At 41.3% G+C, this 15,471-nt stretch overlaps 1 protein-coding gene across 5 annotated transcripts in view; it reads right to left on the minus strand.

Annotated features, from left to right (window-relative positions):
* NCBP1 (nuclear cap binding protein subunit 1) overlaps window positions 1-15,471 on the minus strand; it is a 60,905-nt gene that overhangs the window by 23,835 nt on the left and 21,599 nt on the right. For all 5 annotated transcript variants that reach the window (XM_038402534.2, XM_043515372.1, XM_043515370.1 and 2 more), the window contains 5 exons: window positions 12,590-12,653; window positions 5,440-5,550; window positions 3,755-3,819; window positions 1,799-1,861; window positions 1,313-1,387 (listed from right to left, as the gene is read on the minus strand). In XM_038402534.2, the coding sequence (XP_038258462.1) occupies window positions 1,313-1,387; window positions 1,799-1,861; window positions 3,755-3,819; window positions 5,440-5,550; window positions 12,590-12,653 (378 nt within the window). The remainder of the gene's footprint in view (window positions 1-1,312; window positions 1,388-1,798; window positions 1,862-3,754; window positions 3,820-5,439; window positions 5,551-12,589; window positions 12,654-15,471) is intronic.

Below are 15,471 nucleotides of genomic sequence, written 5' to 3' on the forward strand. Positions count from 1 at the left end.
TTTAACCAGTTCTCAATCCATGAAAGGTTCTTCCCTCTTATCCCATGACAACTTAATTTACATAAGAGCCTTTGGTGAGGGACCTTGTCAAAGACTTTCTGGAAATCTAAGTACACTATGTCCACTGGATCTCCCTTGTCCACATGTTTGTCGTCCCCCCCCAAAGAACTCTAATAGATTAGTAAGATGTGATCTCCCTTTACAGAAACCATGTTGACTTTTGCGCAACAATTTATGTTCTTCTGTGTGTCTGACAATTTTATTATTTACTATTGTTTCAACTACCAGGCGGGGAGAGGGGAGCCCGGGAAGCAGCCTGCTTGGAGCAGGTAGCTGGGAGTTTGGGGGGCAGCTGGGCTCTACCTGGACCCCCAAGCCACCCCAGCTATAAGCCAGGTGCAGGGTTCACAGCAGAAAAATCTACCCACCTTTCTTGTCAATTTCAGAGCTCCAGCACAGAGCTGTGAAACTGACAAGAATTTTAGCCAATGAAGCAATGCAGCGTCTACCCAGACACAGTCGCCCTAACTACATGGACATAAGCCCCATGCTTCTTGCAGGTCTGATGTCGTCAGTGTAATAGGGCACTCACACTGGTGGGAGCAAGGCTGTAGCATAGACACCACCATAATTAGATTCACATAAGCTGCCTTACATCAACCTAACTGTTGTGTCAACCAAGCCCATGTCACTTAAGCACTTTGAAAAATGTTACCCTTATTCCCTCCCCATCACCAGTTGCTGGACCAATCCTGAGCACTGGCAACTTCCTTTTAAGTCAATGAGAATCCTGGATCCTCATCACCGATCAAATTAGGCCCTGTGTTACTTGAAATCCATTAATAAGGTAGAACTCAAAAGTATGTTCTTTCCTACATTTAGTTTATGAATGACCAATACTTTCCAGCAACATTACTTCCTCTGCCACCCCCCACAATCAACTTCTATCACCTAAGTCCAAGTAAAGGGAGTGTCTAACACTCTGGACTTGCATCTAAAAGTGAACTGTAGGTGTGAATATTTCACTTCCTATTTAAAGGCATCACTTCTCCAACTTATTAGAAGAGTGGGAGTGTCCCATTACTGGCATATTTCCAGGAGTCTTATCAGCCAAGACAACAAAACAGATTGACACATCTACTGAAAACATGAATGAATAGAATGTGCTGTATGGGAAAGAGTTCATAAGTACATATAAAGGCACAAAGTTGAAAGGAATCTGGTTCATTGTTTACTTTTAGATACTATTATCAGACAAACTTCATCGTAAATACCATGCTCCTAAAGTGGTGTGTTCAAAAGCTTCACTTACCTCATGCATTTTTCCAAGACTTCTCTTACAAACTTGGGTTTGGGCTTGTCAAGGTCATGAGTAAGACAATCTGACCTGTCAAAGTGCAAAATTTGATAACATTTAACAAGCATTTGATAGTATTTAATAAGCATTGATTCTTAATCTGTTCTTAGAATCAGTGCTGTACTCCAACATGGAGTCTCAACTTCGCAAATACATATTGAAATAAGTGATTTCTAATTACAATAAACACTGGTTTAAATGTATTAAGCAGATTGTGATATATTAGTTACACAAGGACAGTATTTTGTGTCCTGTCTAAACTTAAATGGTTATGAAGTTAAGGCACGATGGTGAGGATGCTACGGTGATTAGTGCTTTAGAGAGATGTTAACTACAGATAGCTGGGGACAACTATTAGCAGCACCACTGGCAAGTTCTGGATACGTTCGAAAGTTGTATGCAATACAAATGGCTCAAATGGGGACCCCAAAAGAAACTTACCAATCTTCCCAGCTCCAACGGAACTGAAAGTTACTCAGATGGTGGGAAAACCAGTTCATGAACCTTTTAAAGAGGGAAATGTTATAGTTCCATTAAATATGCAACAACTCACAGAACAAAAAATTAGATGAGAGATCCAATTACACTTTTCAAAGGCAAGCCTAGAGCCATTTCAATAGTCGAGAAAAATGTGTCCCAAAAAATGATGAACAGAAAGAAAAGTTCAGAGTAAGAGTCATTAGTGAGTCACCCGTTCAGGTTAAAAGGCACACTCATGTCTGGTATGTCAGAGTTCATGTTAAATCACCGTTTATGACGGAACGAAAACACGCTGGTATACTAAGGTCAACAATGTTTAGCTTTTTTGCTTTAGGTGCCCAAGTTAAGTGGAATATTTTCAGCAGTGCATGAGACTTGGGATTTCCATTGCAAATAAGTGAGACTTGTGTTCCTAAGTCCCCTAGGCACTTTTGAAAATCACCCCTTACACAGCCTCTCCCCCACCTCCAATACTTGCTAAGCACTGAACTCCAAATGAAGCCAAGTTTGTCAAGTGTATAAATCTATCTACAAAGGTCTTTGGTCATATATTCATATAAAAGTGTAACAGGCAATTTCAAAAGGGGTTATTAGACTTTTCTTTTTCATTCTTGTCACTATTTTATCAGCTAAAATATGATTCACGCATGCAGAGTAGTTTCTCTTATTTGGCAGATAACTGTCTTTACACAGTCCTTTGTAAGATACAGCTTTTCTTTCAATTACTAGAAGCCACTAATTAATCAGGTCACAACTTATGGTTTTAGAGCAATTACTAGCCTGCAACACTTATAAAATTCACATGGAGTCCATGAAGCATCAAACAAGGAAGAATGAAAAGTGACAACTCTGCAGTTTTAGCCCACTACCTAAGCTCCCACCAAAATAATAACAAAACTTTGTTATTTGGTTCCAGGTGGCTCCATCTTAGTGGTCTATAAGGCACCTCTAAGGAGTAAACTTAACGTGTGTTCTTAGATACCAAACATTAAGGCCGTGTCTACACTTTCAGCGATGTGTAGGATGCCTGTAGCTACATGTGGCAGTGGGGAGAAGCTCCAGCAGCAGAACACTACACTGCTAGAAACAGGCACTTCTTGGGAACGTAGAGAGCCATGTAGAGTATGTACCCTGAAGTTCTGGTGTGTCTGTACTCTGCACACCTAAGCAGCGCTGCGCTGTCTACACTATTTATACCCACGCTGTGGGGGCGTGTAGTGTCTGCATTCTACACACTGCCGTAAGTGCAGTCACACCTTAGGTTTAGTGAGAGTCACTTTGGCCTTTGAGACAGAATGGAGATAGTCTCATACTCTGTCAGATTCACCACATTGGCCCAATTACATCAATTTATTAACATAAGCAAAGATAGCTAACTGCAAATATGTAGACTGTCTTAATGATTTTCTCCATAGCAATTGCAATTCTTACATGTTTCACAAGCTTCATGTAACCCTTAGAACAATGAACTGTCACCCTCCTTTAGCCTGCTATCCCACTGTAAACCAACTCTCAACCCCTCCCTCAGGCCAGAGGCTGGAAGTGGCATGCATCAGCAGAGCAGAGTGTGGACTGAACTCATAACTGCACCATGCTTGTAAGCAGAGCAGTGATCTGGAGGGCAGTGGGTTGGCAGTATAAGGCAACTGCCCTTCTGAGAGTAGGGAGAGAAGGGTCTCAGCAGACAGCAGAGAAAGGTGAGCAAATGCTAAGTAGATGCCCGTCCTTCAGACACCCATCCTTCAGTTTAGAAGGCTCAAGACTAGAGCTCAAATGTTAAATGCTCTACTTAGGATTTACAGTTGGTTTTTTATGGAGCCAATAGGTAGTAGGAAGAATTTAATGTGACTCATTTTCAATCCATCAATGTACAATGAGGAAAACATTCCGATGTTCCTGAAATGCATAAGCACTTACCTGTCTACACACGTAGTGTTCATGGTATCCAAGCGCATGTACAGCATTTCTGTGGCTTGTGCAAGCTACAAGTGTCTAATTAAGGTAAAGAGGAGTCCAATAACTCAGAGCTTATACTACTAACTCTTTCCATTTCCTAGGAAGGCTTGCAGAAGGATTTCCACCCCCCGTAACATCTCACTTTTCAACTATCCCAAGCTGGGGCAAGTCCTGGTAATTTCACAGGAAACAGAGAAACTGCAGTTTTCCCAATAGGTAGACACTTGTCTCTGCTCATAAAGAGTACTTTACAAGACAACGGAAGCTGCACATCTAGTGATACTTGCTGCCATCCAGTTTATTATGGAGACCCAAATTTCAGTGACCTCAAAGCACTCTGGCTTCTGAAGAGACAGAGCTTTTTGGAGAGGATGCAGTCTAACACACTAAAGAACTCAGTAAGAAGCAACAAGAACAAACCACCTTCACTCATTTTTATCTTTTTTTCTCTGAATACTGCACTTGTTTTGACACATTGTTTTCACCACTAGGATTAGCAGAGATTTTTGGGAAGAATTTAAACAGAAGGCAGCTCAAAAATGGATGACAGTCCTCCATGATTCTTAACTGCTAATATTTTTAAAGACATGGGACAATATAAGATAGCAAGGGGACGACATCCCTGCTATTCTGCAGCAAGAAAACTGCAGCAGCTATTTCAGTGACAAACTTGTTGCATAAATGTATATGCTAAATCTATTAATCTGGGTTGAGTTAGAAACAGACTGAAAATTTTCACCCAATCAAGTCATCCACGGTCAATTTTACATTTTTTGTAACATTAATCTTCTGGAAGCCAGAGTGAGCCTTTAAAGTTGGTTCATTTCAGGTTATGACACCACAGATACAAGTGTGTCAAAGACTTAACTCTAAATTTCAGGAACTTTATCTAAGCTGTAAAACACAACACAATAGGATCTGAAACTTGATATTGCATAACAGTCTTAAACCATACTGACTTTTAAACTACCTGCACTGTTTAAGTGATGTCCTTGTCTCTTTCAGGACAAAGATCTTTACCTGAGTCTTTGCAGGTAAGTAAGGAGAATACAGTCTAACAATTTACTTTTAAAAAAGTTTATTTATAAAACAACATTCATTTTGCTGTTGATCAGGAAGTGATCTCAACATTAACAAGCCTTAGAAGCTCTATTCACTTTCAAGTGAAATTTCTAGTGGTACAACTTACACAAATGCTGCTGCTATTTGTAATCTAATTTTAGACCCTGGTATTAACAAAGAGTTAATACGCAGAGACATAGTAACTGAGAAACCAACGTGCTCTGTTAACTGAAGTAAATATGCCAGGTTTACCGACAGTGTTTCCTGCATTATGATTCAATGATACAGAATAATTACAATCATCTCTATTCTAGCATTTGGGATTTATTTTTAAAATTAATGCTTAAAACACTGGAGATTTTCCCCATCACTTTGACACTAGAGACTAGGGTAACAGAACTACAATGGCTATTTGTCTGCATTGTTCTTTCACATACCCAGTACTGATGGGCAAAGTATTTGATTGTTTTATTCAATTGAATAAGGGGAGAAGGAAAGAGTCACTGCTAAAATTTATGTTTTCCAGAGAACAAAGGAAAAAACATTCAAAGCTACCGTGCTCCTCAACAACAAGGAAAGGATACAACTTGTGGTAAAGAGCCAGGTTGAAGTTTGCACAATTCAATCAGAAGTGTTGTGTACATGACCTCAATGTGTGGTGGAACTGGAAGCTGAAACAGTTCTGCGAATACTACCTGGGTGGGGGGGGGAGGGGAGTAAGGAGGGAAAAAACATGTTATCAGAGCCCAGTCTAGACACATGCACACATTTCCATCATCATGTCCGAGTCTGCACAATTCTGACGAACAACAGTATCAAGTGACTATACACCACAAATAAGGCACGTTTTATCTGTTAAACTCTTGCTATGTGGACTATAAGATGTATTTACAAAATGGATAGCTCCAAAAGAATGCCTCTCCTACTGAGCGCATGCATATACTATTCACCCGCAGCCTTGTGAAAGTTTTTGCAATAAGAACTACTGCAAGACCCATTCAGGACCCTCAACACGTGAGACACTAAAACCCCACCACCTTAAATGCCACTCTCCCACTCATTCAACACCCCTACAGTAGCTTACTGTACAGTCTTCCAAGTTGGCTTGATTTTGAGAGAGACATCTTAAGTTTGAGCCCCTATTGGCTTGTAAACAAAGGAGTCTTGTAAAACTATCAATTAAAACATTTTTTAAACTGAGTTATTGTTCTACATTGTCTACAATCAAAATATTGCATCACTAAGAACTTGAATGCGAAACTATAAACAAAAGTAGACAGTTAAGTTTCATGACCCAAACTAGAGAAGTTACAGAAGGTAAAACAGCAAAAAGGGGAAAATAAAGCATTTAGTTTTTATTTAAAGGAGTTAAGTAAATCAGTTAAAATATATTTAAGTTGATGTTGTCCTCAGATATTGCAAAAAAAAAATCTATAAATTAAATTATTTGAAAGAAAGCAAGTTCAGTAGTTAGGAGCATTCCAAACTATACTACAAAACAAAGTTTCAACTTGATTGCTTTAAATATTAATGCTACTGAAGTAATTTTTTTTAAGCTTGTCTTATTTTGCAAGTTTCTATGAGATTTAAAAAAAAACAGTCTGAAAATTGCACTGTATTATAATTTAAAATGTGTACATTTGTATTAGATCCAATCTGTACTGATACAAGTAGCACAGGTCTACAGTTCAGGATGCCAAACACTTGTTTTAACACCCTGTTTTCAGTTGATTGTCAAGATTCTAAAGTTAAATTGTTTGGTCTGAAATTCTCCACAACAGGTATTTGGATCTGCATGAAGGTGATTTTTTTGGGGGGGGTGCGGGCGGAGGGAAATTGCAGCAAATGGTTCAGCCCTTTCACAGAATGAAGTTTGGAAAAATAAGTTTTATCCATATTAAAAAAAATTCTTAACCATTTCAGTGAGACGTTCCAGCACCTCCATCTTTTGGAAGGGAGTCACCCTGATGTCAGGAATTTGCCATTTGCAGTCCTCAGGAAAATCTGCCTCAATCTGGCCAATTTATAAGCCAATAAAAGTTGCAGTTTGTACATGCTTAGTAGAGACATATTAGAGATTAGAGGCTAAGTTCTTTGAAGATCCCATCTGTATTAAGCATGTTCCATTCTGGGGATGAGCAGGACTTTCCAGGCTCCTGAAAGCCAAGGGCTGTTCTGACATGAGGCACAGGCACTGCAAGCAGGGAGACTCATCTGTGTGCCCCATGATCTCATGCTGGCAAGCAGCCAAGAGAAGGAAAAAACAAAATTAAGGTTGCCTGTGCAACCTCATTTTGGCTCCCTTGTGTGTACGTATTGATAACTCCTGCCTCATTCAGTGAGCAGGATGAATTGTGCTAAGGGAATGAAGTCAGGGCTGTACAGTTAATGAGGCTGTTGTCTTCTGTCTGACCCCGGACACGCTTGTTTCAGAAGCTGAACGGTATAGTGAAGAGAAGAAAGGATGGTCTGATGGGTTTAGAAAATTAAATGCAACCCTTGAGTACTGGATTCCATCCCTGTCTCTGCCACAGTGTTTGTGCAATTATGGGCAAGTCACAAAACAAATTTTCACAAGTATTCACTGTTCTCACTTTTGGGTGCCCAATCTGAGACATCTGGAGTCTGATTTGTAAGAGTGCTGAGCACACTCAACTTCAACTGCAGTCATTGAGAGCTGTGCTCCAAGTACATGAAATTCATTAAAGTGCTAAGTACCCTGAAAGAAAGAGTCAAGCCACACACTTCTCTGCACACTGAATCAAGTACGGATCCTTTATTACATGTGATCATATAATAAAGACTATCATAATGGATAAGAACACAGGGGATCAAATTAAGAATGCCTAGAGAACCTTAATTCCCCAACAACAACAACATGGGTGAAACGAGACAATCACTAAGCTCATGAATGAAGTCACAGGAAAAAATGATAAAAGACAAAAATGCCAGACAACTTGAGGGCAAACATTTTTAACGAAAACCATCTCTCCATATCAGACCTCTCAGTCCTCATCCTCAAAAAAAGCCTGCACAACACCTTAAAAACAAGCCTGAGAACTTAAATTCATAACTTTAGCTAGAAGCTAAAAATCATGGACTCAGAGACAATGGATTTATGGCTCATAATTACAAGCTGTGATTCACTAACCCTCCTTTTTCATACTATTAGAGAGGTGTTAACTCCCTGCGTCACCTTGAATGGTCTCTTGCAATATGTTAGTTCCTTATACGCTTAACAATCTGCCCATATTGTATCTAGGAAAGGTATGCAGTGTCACAGCTAAAGAACTCTGTGTTGGCAACAGAACTCAGTGCAATAAAAGATATTACACAGTCGCTCCAATATTGTGGGACCAACACAGCTACAACATTGCCAATTAGGATATGCCAGAATTCAGGTTCAGTCTCTGACTTTGCAACTCAAGTGTTCTTTTCCATATGTAATTTTATTTGATAAGCAGTTACAGTAACTCCTCACTTAACCTTTAGTTATGTTCCTGAAAAATGCGACTAAGTGAAACTACGTTAAGCGAATCCAATTTCCCCATAAGAATTAATGTAAAAGGGTGGTGGGGGGGTGTCAGGTTCCAGGGAAGAAATTTTTTTGCCAGACAAAAGGCATTATATACATTTTAAACAAGCAATTTAATACAGGTATAAGTTTTAAACAAGCAATTTAATACTACAATCATCACTGCTGAGTATGAAGCTTGGTTGAGGTGGTAGAGTCAGAGAGTGGAAGAGGATGGATTGTCCGGCTGCTCCTCTTGCTGTTCTTGCAAGCACAGGCACTGACTTTGCCAAGGGCAGGGGGCTCAACCCTCGGCCCATCCAGTCCACCCCTTCCCCCAAGCCCCCACCCTTGACCCACCTCTTCTCTCCCTCCTTCCCCCTTTACTTCACACGCTGTGTCCTCGCTCCTCCCCCCTCCCTTCTGAACACTGCAAGCCCATGGGCAGGAGACAGGGGATGGAGGGGGAAGGCAGGCCGAGTCCTCGCTCCCCCCCACACCTGACAATCAGCTGGCTTGCGGGGCTGGGGGGGGAGAGGAGCGAGGACTTGGCATGCAGGCTCCCCCTCCCTCCTGCCCCTCGGGGCAAACAGCTGGTTTGCATTGTTCAGGAGGCAGGGGAGGGAGGAGAAGACTGCATGCCAAGTCCTTGCTCCTCCCTCCTAAATGCTGCAAGCCAGCTGATTGCCGGGGGCAGGAGGGGAAATGCGCTGACCCACGGGGTCTGCGGGGGGGGGGTGGGGAGGGCGTAGGGAGGCTGCCAGCTGTGGAGAAAGCAGGCAGCCAAACAACGTAAGAGCGGAGCACTGCATGACTTTAAATGAGCATGTTCCCTAATTGATCAGCAACTTAACAACGAAACAACGTTAACCAGGAAGACTAAGTGAGGAGTTACTGTATTCCCTAAAATACTGCAAAAAGGCACAACTAAGGTTCAATTTTCAACATAAACCCTGGCCTTCTAGGCTTGATTGCTTGTTCATTCAACTCTAGTGTTCCTAGCATTAGTCTGCTAATGCCTTTGCATTTCCTTTAAGGACAGAAAATACTTAATGGGCTGTAAGTTCTCCATATGACCCTAGTGTGTCCTTGATGGAGATCCCGGATACCTTAGAACCCAGCCACTTCAAATTCTACACAAGAGTTAAAGATCAATCCAAAGTGAAAGCACTTCACTGCACTCTATTATTCTGAGATTCTAGCTTTAGAAGTATCATTAAGACTTAACAGTAAATTCTACTGTGCATACATTCAATTTAAACATTCAGTTTTTAAAACGGACAAACACTGCTTCAAGTACAGATGTTTCCTAAATGAGGCAAGCTCAAACTAGACAGCTGTTTGAGTTAAGTATGCACAAAATTTCTAATTAAAACATAGTGATTTAGGAAACACCATGTACAAATGTCTACTTAACCAATTTAACTCAAAGATTCCAAAACTAATTTCACCTCTGATGAAACCAAGCCAGGAAGACTGCAGCCCAAAAGTAATGTTTTCCAAAGTTACGAACAATCAAAAGAGGAAGTTTAGAGTGCTTACAGCAGGAGCTACTGCAGTATTAGAAGAGAACCAAGAACAGTAAGAAGAAAAGGATTACTTGTGGCACCTTAGAGACTAACAAATTTATTTGAGCATAAGCTTTCGTGAGCTACAGCTCACTTCATCGGATGCATCACGAAAGCTTATGCTCTAATAAATTTGTTAGTCTCTAAGGTGCCACAAGTACTCCTTTTCTTTTTGCGAATACAGACTAACACGGCTGCTACTCTGAAACCTGTCAAAAGAACAGCAAGGAAATTAAGGTAATTTGCTTCTGGACTGAGAAAGTTGTAAAATGAAATACAAGTATTTTGCATAATTGCCATCTTGGCCTTTACAACAGCACTGCTTTCTCCCATCATAAATGCCTAATCATATGGACTTCCAAAAAAAAGTTACATAAGAAATGTGTTAGCATCTTAAAGAGTGGCTGTGCTTTCAACTTGAATTTCTTAAGCCAAAAAAGAAGGTTAAAAGATTAAACTTATTCCTGGACAATAAGGTAAAACTTTTAGTTTTCCCAAAAGGATCATTAGTCAGAATCTCTTGATTTAAGTAAGTTTATGATGGAATGAGGGCACGTAACTACAGTTAAGATTGAACAACAGTTTCATTTAACCCAGCCTCAGAATTGAGGCTGGTCTGTGTCCCAAGACGTGGTGCACAAGACCAAGTTTCTAAAATGAAATGCCAGAGGTCACTAAATGCTGAAATGGGAACTCCAGATTGGCACATCCTGCTTCGTAAGTACCATCAGTACTCCAAGGAACCATAGGATGATCACTATCAAGTTCAAACTGATGACTCCACTCCACCAACATCACATCCAGCACACAGAAAGGTACACTGGGCCATCACTTAACCCACATACTTGAGTGTCTTGTGCTGACAGGGTACCAAATGCATCAAGGCACTGAATGCTAGATACCTGCAGTGTTCATCAGAGATCAACTGCAGGACAGAAGCCCCATACCTGAGGGGCTAACCTGGAGTTTTTTACAGCTAGTTGTAATGAGGAAGGAAGAGTTCTAGGCCTGGCTTTAGAAACTTTATGGGATGAAGAGAGCTAAATCCTAGGGCCTATGCCATGAATCCTTTAAGCACCTAGCACCTTTAAGCAACTGGGCATGGTTTGCACGGCACTTTGAAGAAAGATGGAGCACCTTATCCCTTCATTAGTGAGGCAGTAATACACATGTATCGAAACTTAAAGGGCATTTTCCTTTTCTATTCGTTAGTTTACATTATTTCTATTATTCAAATAACTTTTTAAAAAGGGAAATTCCCCAGACAAAAGCATTCGTTAAACTGGTATTAAGGTTGAAAGTGATGTTTCACTGACTTGAATGTTAGAGGCCTTACAAGAGCATAGCAGTTTTCTTCTTTTTTTTTTTTTTTTTTTTTTAAACCAACACTGAATTTTCCAGTTTCTCAGACAAAAGAAACCTAAGAACTTTGAAGTTTTGTTAAAGACACATTCATAGACAGGATGATTACCAGTCATGGTCAAGCAACCTGTAACACCCACTTTCCATTTCCCCTTGTTACCTTCTTACCTACAAACCTTATTACTTTCAAATCCTACTCAGATTAGTGACTGAAGAGAAGGCCCCTGCATACGTTTGATTTGGAATTTTTTGAAGGCCTTTAAGCAGTCTTTAATTGAGAATGATAAATTATTTCTTATGGAGATTGTGTACAGCCAGCACAATACAAAGCTCTGTACAACAACTCTCTGATTAACACTAAAGGCAGTTTAGGGTTTGTAGCCACTGATGAGATAAAACTATTATGGAGAGATAAAACAATCTCCATTTCTGCTGTTTCTTTGGCCTGAATGGGGTAGAGACGAGGTGGTTTGGTTGACCTAATAATATGAGATTTCTGGTTTTAAAAATATTCGGGGATTTTGTATTGTAAACCTTTAATTCCCAGAGAGATTTTGTTTAGCGATTCACCCACAAGATTATCACCTGCTTGTAAGTTTAAATGAACTTCCTAGTTTTAATGTTTGCTTTTTCATAGAGGCCTTGCAAAACAAGTTGCAGTTAACACTTAAGTCACCACATTCAACCTTATGTCCAGTTTCATGTACAAAGTTCTGCATGACTGCATCAGCCTTTGAGAGTTCTCTGAATAGAGGAACTGACTGAGAACCTACATTTGTCTTCTCACTCACATTTGTAGTTATTAAAAATCCCTCCACCAGGAGAGGTGACTATGGAAAAAAACATCACTAAACAGCCGGAAATTGACTTCAAATTAAAAGCTAAAACCTTTTGGAACGTGACATACAGTGCTCTAAGCAACTCAGAAAACTAACTAGTAAGAGACAAAGGTTTTGGGGTTTTTTTTTTTTTTGGTTTAACAAAGTTCTTTCTGGTGCTAAAAATCTTAAAAAAAGACCATCTCAGAGATGGCCTATCAGTATGTTGGCCAGCTACGAAAAAACACAGATAAAACTTGAGAAATGGCATTATTTGAAATACTATTGCAATGGAAGTAACTGAAATTGATCCACTTATTAAAACTGCAGGACGATAATTTAAGACAGTGAGAAACTACACCCTAGCCTTCAGGCTACTCGAATACCCAAAGAATGGAATACAACGGTTTGGAGTCTATTATTTAGGAAGTAAAGGTATCATTGTACAAGATGCAGTGTGTAAAATGCATACCTCAACTATGTGATAGTTCAAAGGGATCTTGTTATTTCCTGGATAGCTCAGTAGCTGTGCAGCACTGCAAAAATAAATACATGCGAGTTAGAATGCAACACATTAGATATGGATTAGGTACCAAGAAATGATGATTTATGGAACAGTTCATTTTTTGCATGAAGGCTCTCAGATTGACAAGTCTGAAGACTGAAGTCAACTATTTATACACAACAGGTGCAACACAAGCATCAGTGCACGCTTACCCACAGATACGCCTGAAGCATAACCAGGAGGGACATGTTTATTTTCATGCATATGCAATTCTTGAATACTCAAACTACTAACAAAGATACCATCTAGTATAAGTTTTGCAGTAGTTTGAATAATGTTGTTACCTGCCCACCTGAAATCAAACTCAGCTCATATAAACCAGACAAAAACCTGCCAGTCACCACTTGCCTTGTCTGGATTTGATTCATGAACCAAAATGAAGAGTATCTCATTAGCAAGTGCCTGCCGAGCCACCTTCCCATAGCCCTTATTTTACCATTGATATTTGAATATAAGATGAACTAATGGAAAATACAACAGGCCTTCTGACTTTTGCAGTATCATTTAATGAACGCTTCATTATCCAGCATTCATCCCAAAGGAAAATAATGCCACTCTTCAATTAGTCTAAGCCTAGTCCACTTGCACTAAATTTATAACTACCTCTAGATAATTTCCACAAGCAAAGTGGAAAGACTAAGACCGAAATCCTCCCATTAATCGTAACAGTCAAAGTCTTCACAAGAACACAGAGCTTTCTGATTCCACAGAAACTAGAAATCCTACCAGCCATTGTGCAAGAACCATTGCCATAAACACTAATCCTGCCTTTTTTATCACTAAGCCCTAGTCTACGCTTCGGGGTTAGGTCGAATTTAGGTGAGTTAGGTCGATTTTAAAATGAATGTGTCCACACAACCAAACCCATTCTGTCGACTTAAAGGGCTCTTAAAATCGAATTCTGTACTCCTCCTCGGCGAGGGCAGTACTGCTAAAATTGACCTTGCTGGGTTGAATTTGAGGTAGTGCGGACGCAAATCTATGGTATTGGCCTCCGGGAGCTATCTCAGAGTGCTCCACTGTGACCGCTCTGGACAACACTTTGAACTCCGATGCACTAGCCAGGAAAAAAACAGGAAAAGCCCTGAGAACTTTTGAATTTAATTTCCTGTTTGGTCAGCGTGGCGAACTCAGCAGTACAGGTGACCATGCAGTCCCCTCAGAATCGTAGAGCGTAGAATGTTTCTATGTTCCCCCTATCATCTCTGTCCCTGAGGTTAACGCAGATTACAAGGTGAAAAAACGCACTCGTGATGACGTTTTCCGAGCTCATGCAGTCCTCCCACACTGATAGGGCACAGCTTAAAGCATGGAGGCATTCAGTGGCAGAGGCCAGGAAAGAATTAAGTGAGCGTGAAGAGTAGAGGCAGGATGCAATGCTGAGGCTAATGGGGGAGCAAACGAACATGACGAAGCATCTGTTGGAGGTGCAGGAAAGCCAACAAGAGCAGACTCCCGCTGTATCCACTGTATAACCGCCTACCCTCCTCCCCATGTTCCATGGCCTCCTCACCCAGGTGCCCAACAAAATGGGGAGGGGAGGCTCTGGGCACCCAGCCACTCTACTCCAGAGGATGGCCCAAGCAACAGAAGGCTGTCATTCAAACAGTTTGATTTTTAGTGTGGCTACAATAAGCAATGTGGCCTTGTCCTTCCCTCCTCCCTCACCCCACCTGGGCTAACTTGTCCGTTATCTTTTTTTTTTTTTAATTAAGAAAGAAAAATGCATGGTTTCAAAACAATAGTTACTTTATTTCAAAGGGGGGGAGGGTGGTTGGCTTACAGGGAATTAAAATCAACAAAGGGGGCAGATTTGCATCAAGGAGAAACGCACACAACTGTCACACAGAAGCCTGGCCAGTCATGAAACTGGTTTTCAAAGCCTCTCTGCTGTGCAGCGCGCCTTGCTGTGCTCTTCTAATCACCCCGCCATAAATGTCTCCACCTTACTCTCACAGATATGGAGCTCACAGCAAGCAGCAATAACAATGGGAACGTTGATTGCGCTGAGGTCTGACCTAGTCAACAAACAGCACCAGCGAGCTTTTAAACGTCCAAAGGCACACTCTACCACCATTCTGCACTTGCTCAGCCTATAGTTGAACTGCTCCTTACTACTGTCCAGGCTTCGTGAGCCATGGGAGCAAGGGGTAGGCTGGGGTAGGTGTGACCATGCGGTGCTGCCAGCTGGGAGAGCAGCCTTAGCAGAAGCCTCCAGCTAACAAGATATTCCAGGCAGGACTGAATCTCCATGAGATGAAACTTAAAGAAGAGAATGACTTGGAGTCTCTGGCTCCCATTCGGGAGGATAGCCATGTCTGTCCAGGCGCCCCAATCGACCTCACCGAGGTCTGCCAGGAGTACCCAGGAAACGACGGTTATCAGTCCTACTGCACCATCTGCCGCGAAGGCAAGGAGCTGCTGCTGTGTAGCAATGCAGTACAGCGTCTGCCAGCAGCACCCATCAGATGAACGGTGATGGTGAGATGAGCGGGCTCCATGCTTGCCGTGGTATGGCATCTGCATGGGTAACCCAGGAAAAAAGGCGCGAAAGGATTGTCTGCCGTTGCTTTCATGGAGGGAGGGAGGCCTGACGACATGTACCCAAAACCACCCACGACAATGTTTTTGCCCCATCAGACATTGGGAGCTTAACCCAGAATTCTAATGGACAGCGGGAACTGTGGGATAGTTACTGTAAATCTATGCTAGCCACGGTAGTGAGGACGCACTTCGCCACCTTAACGCGCTTAGTGTAGACATACGCAATCGACTGTATAAAATCGACT

The sequence above is a fragment of the Dermochelys coriacea genome, chromosome 5, assembly GCF_009764565.3.
Source record: "Dermochelys coriacea isolate rDerCor1 chromosome 5, rDerCor1.pri.v4, whole genome shotgun sequence".
Lineage (NCBI taxonomy): Eukaryota > Metazoa > Chordata > Testudines > Dermochelyidae > Dermochelys > Dermochelys coriacea.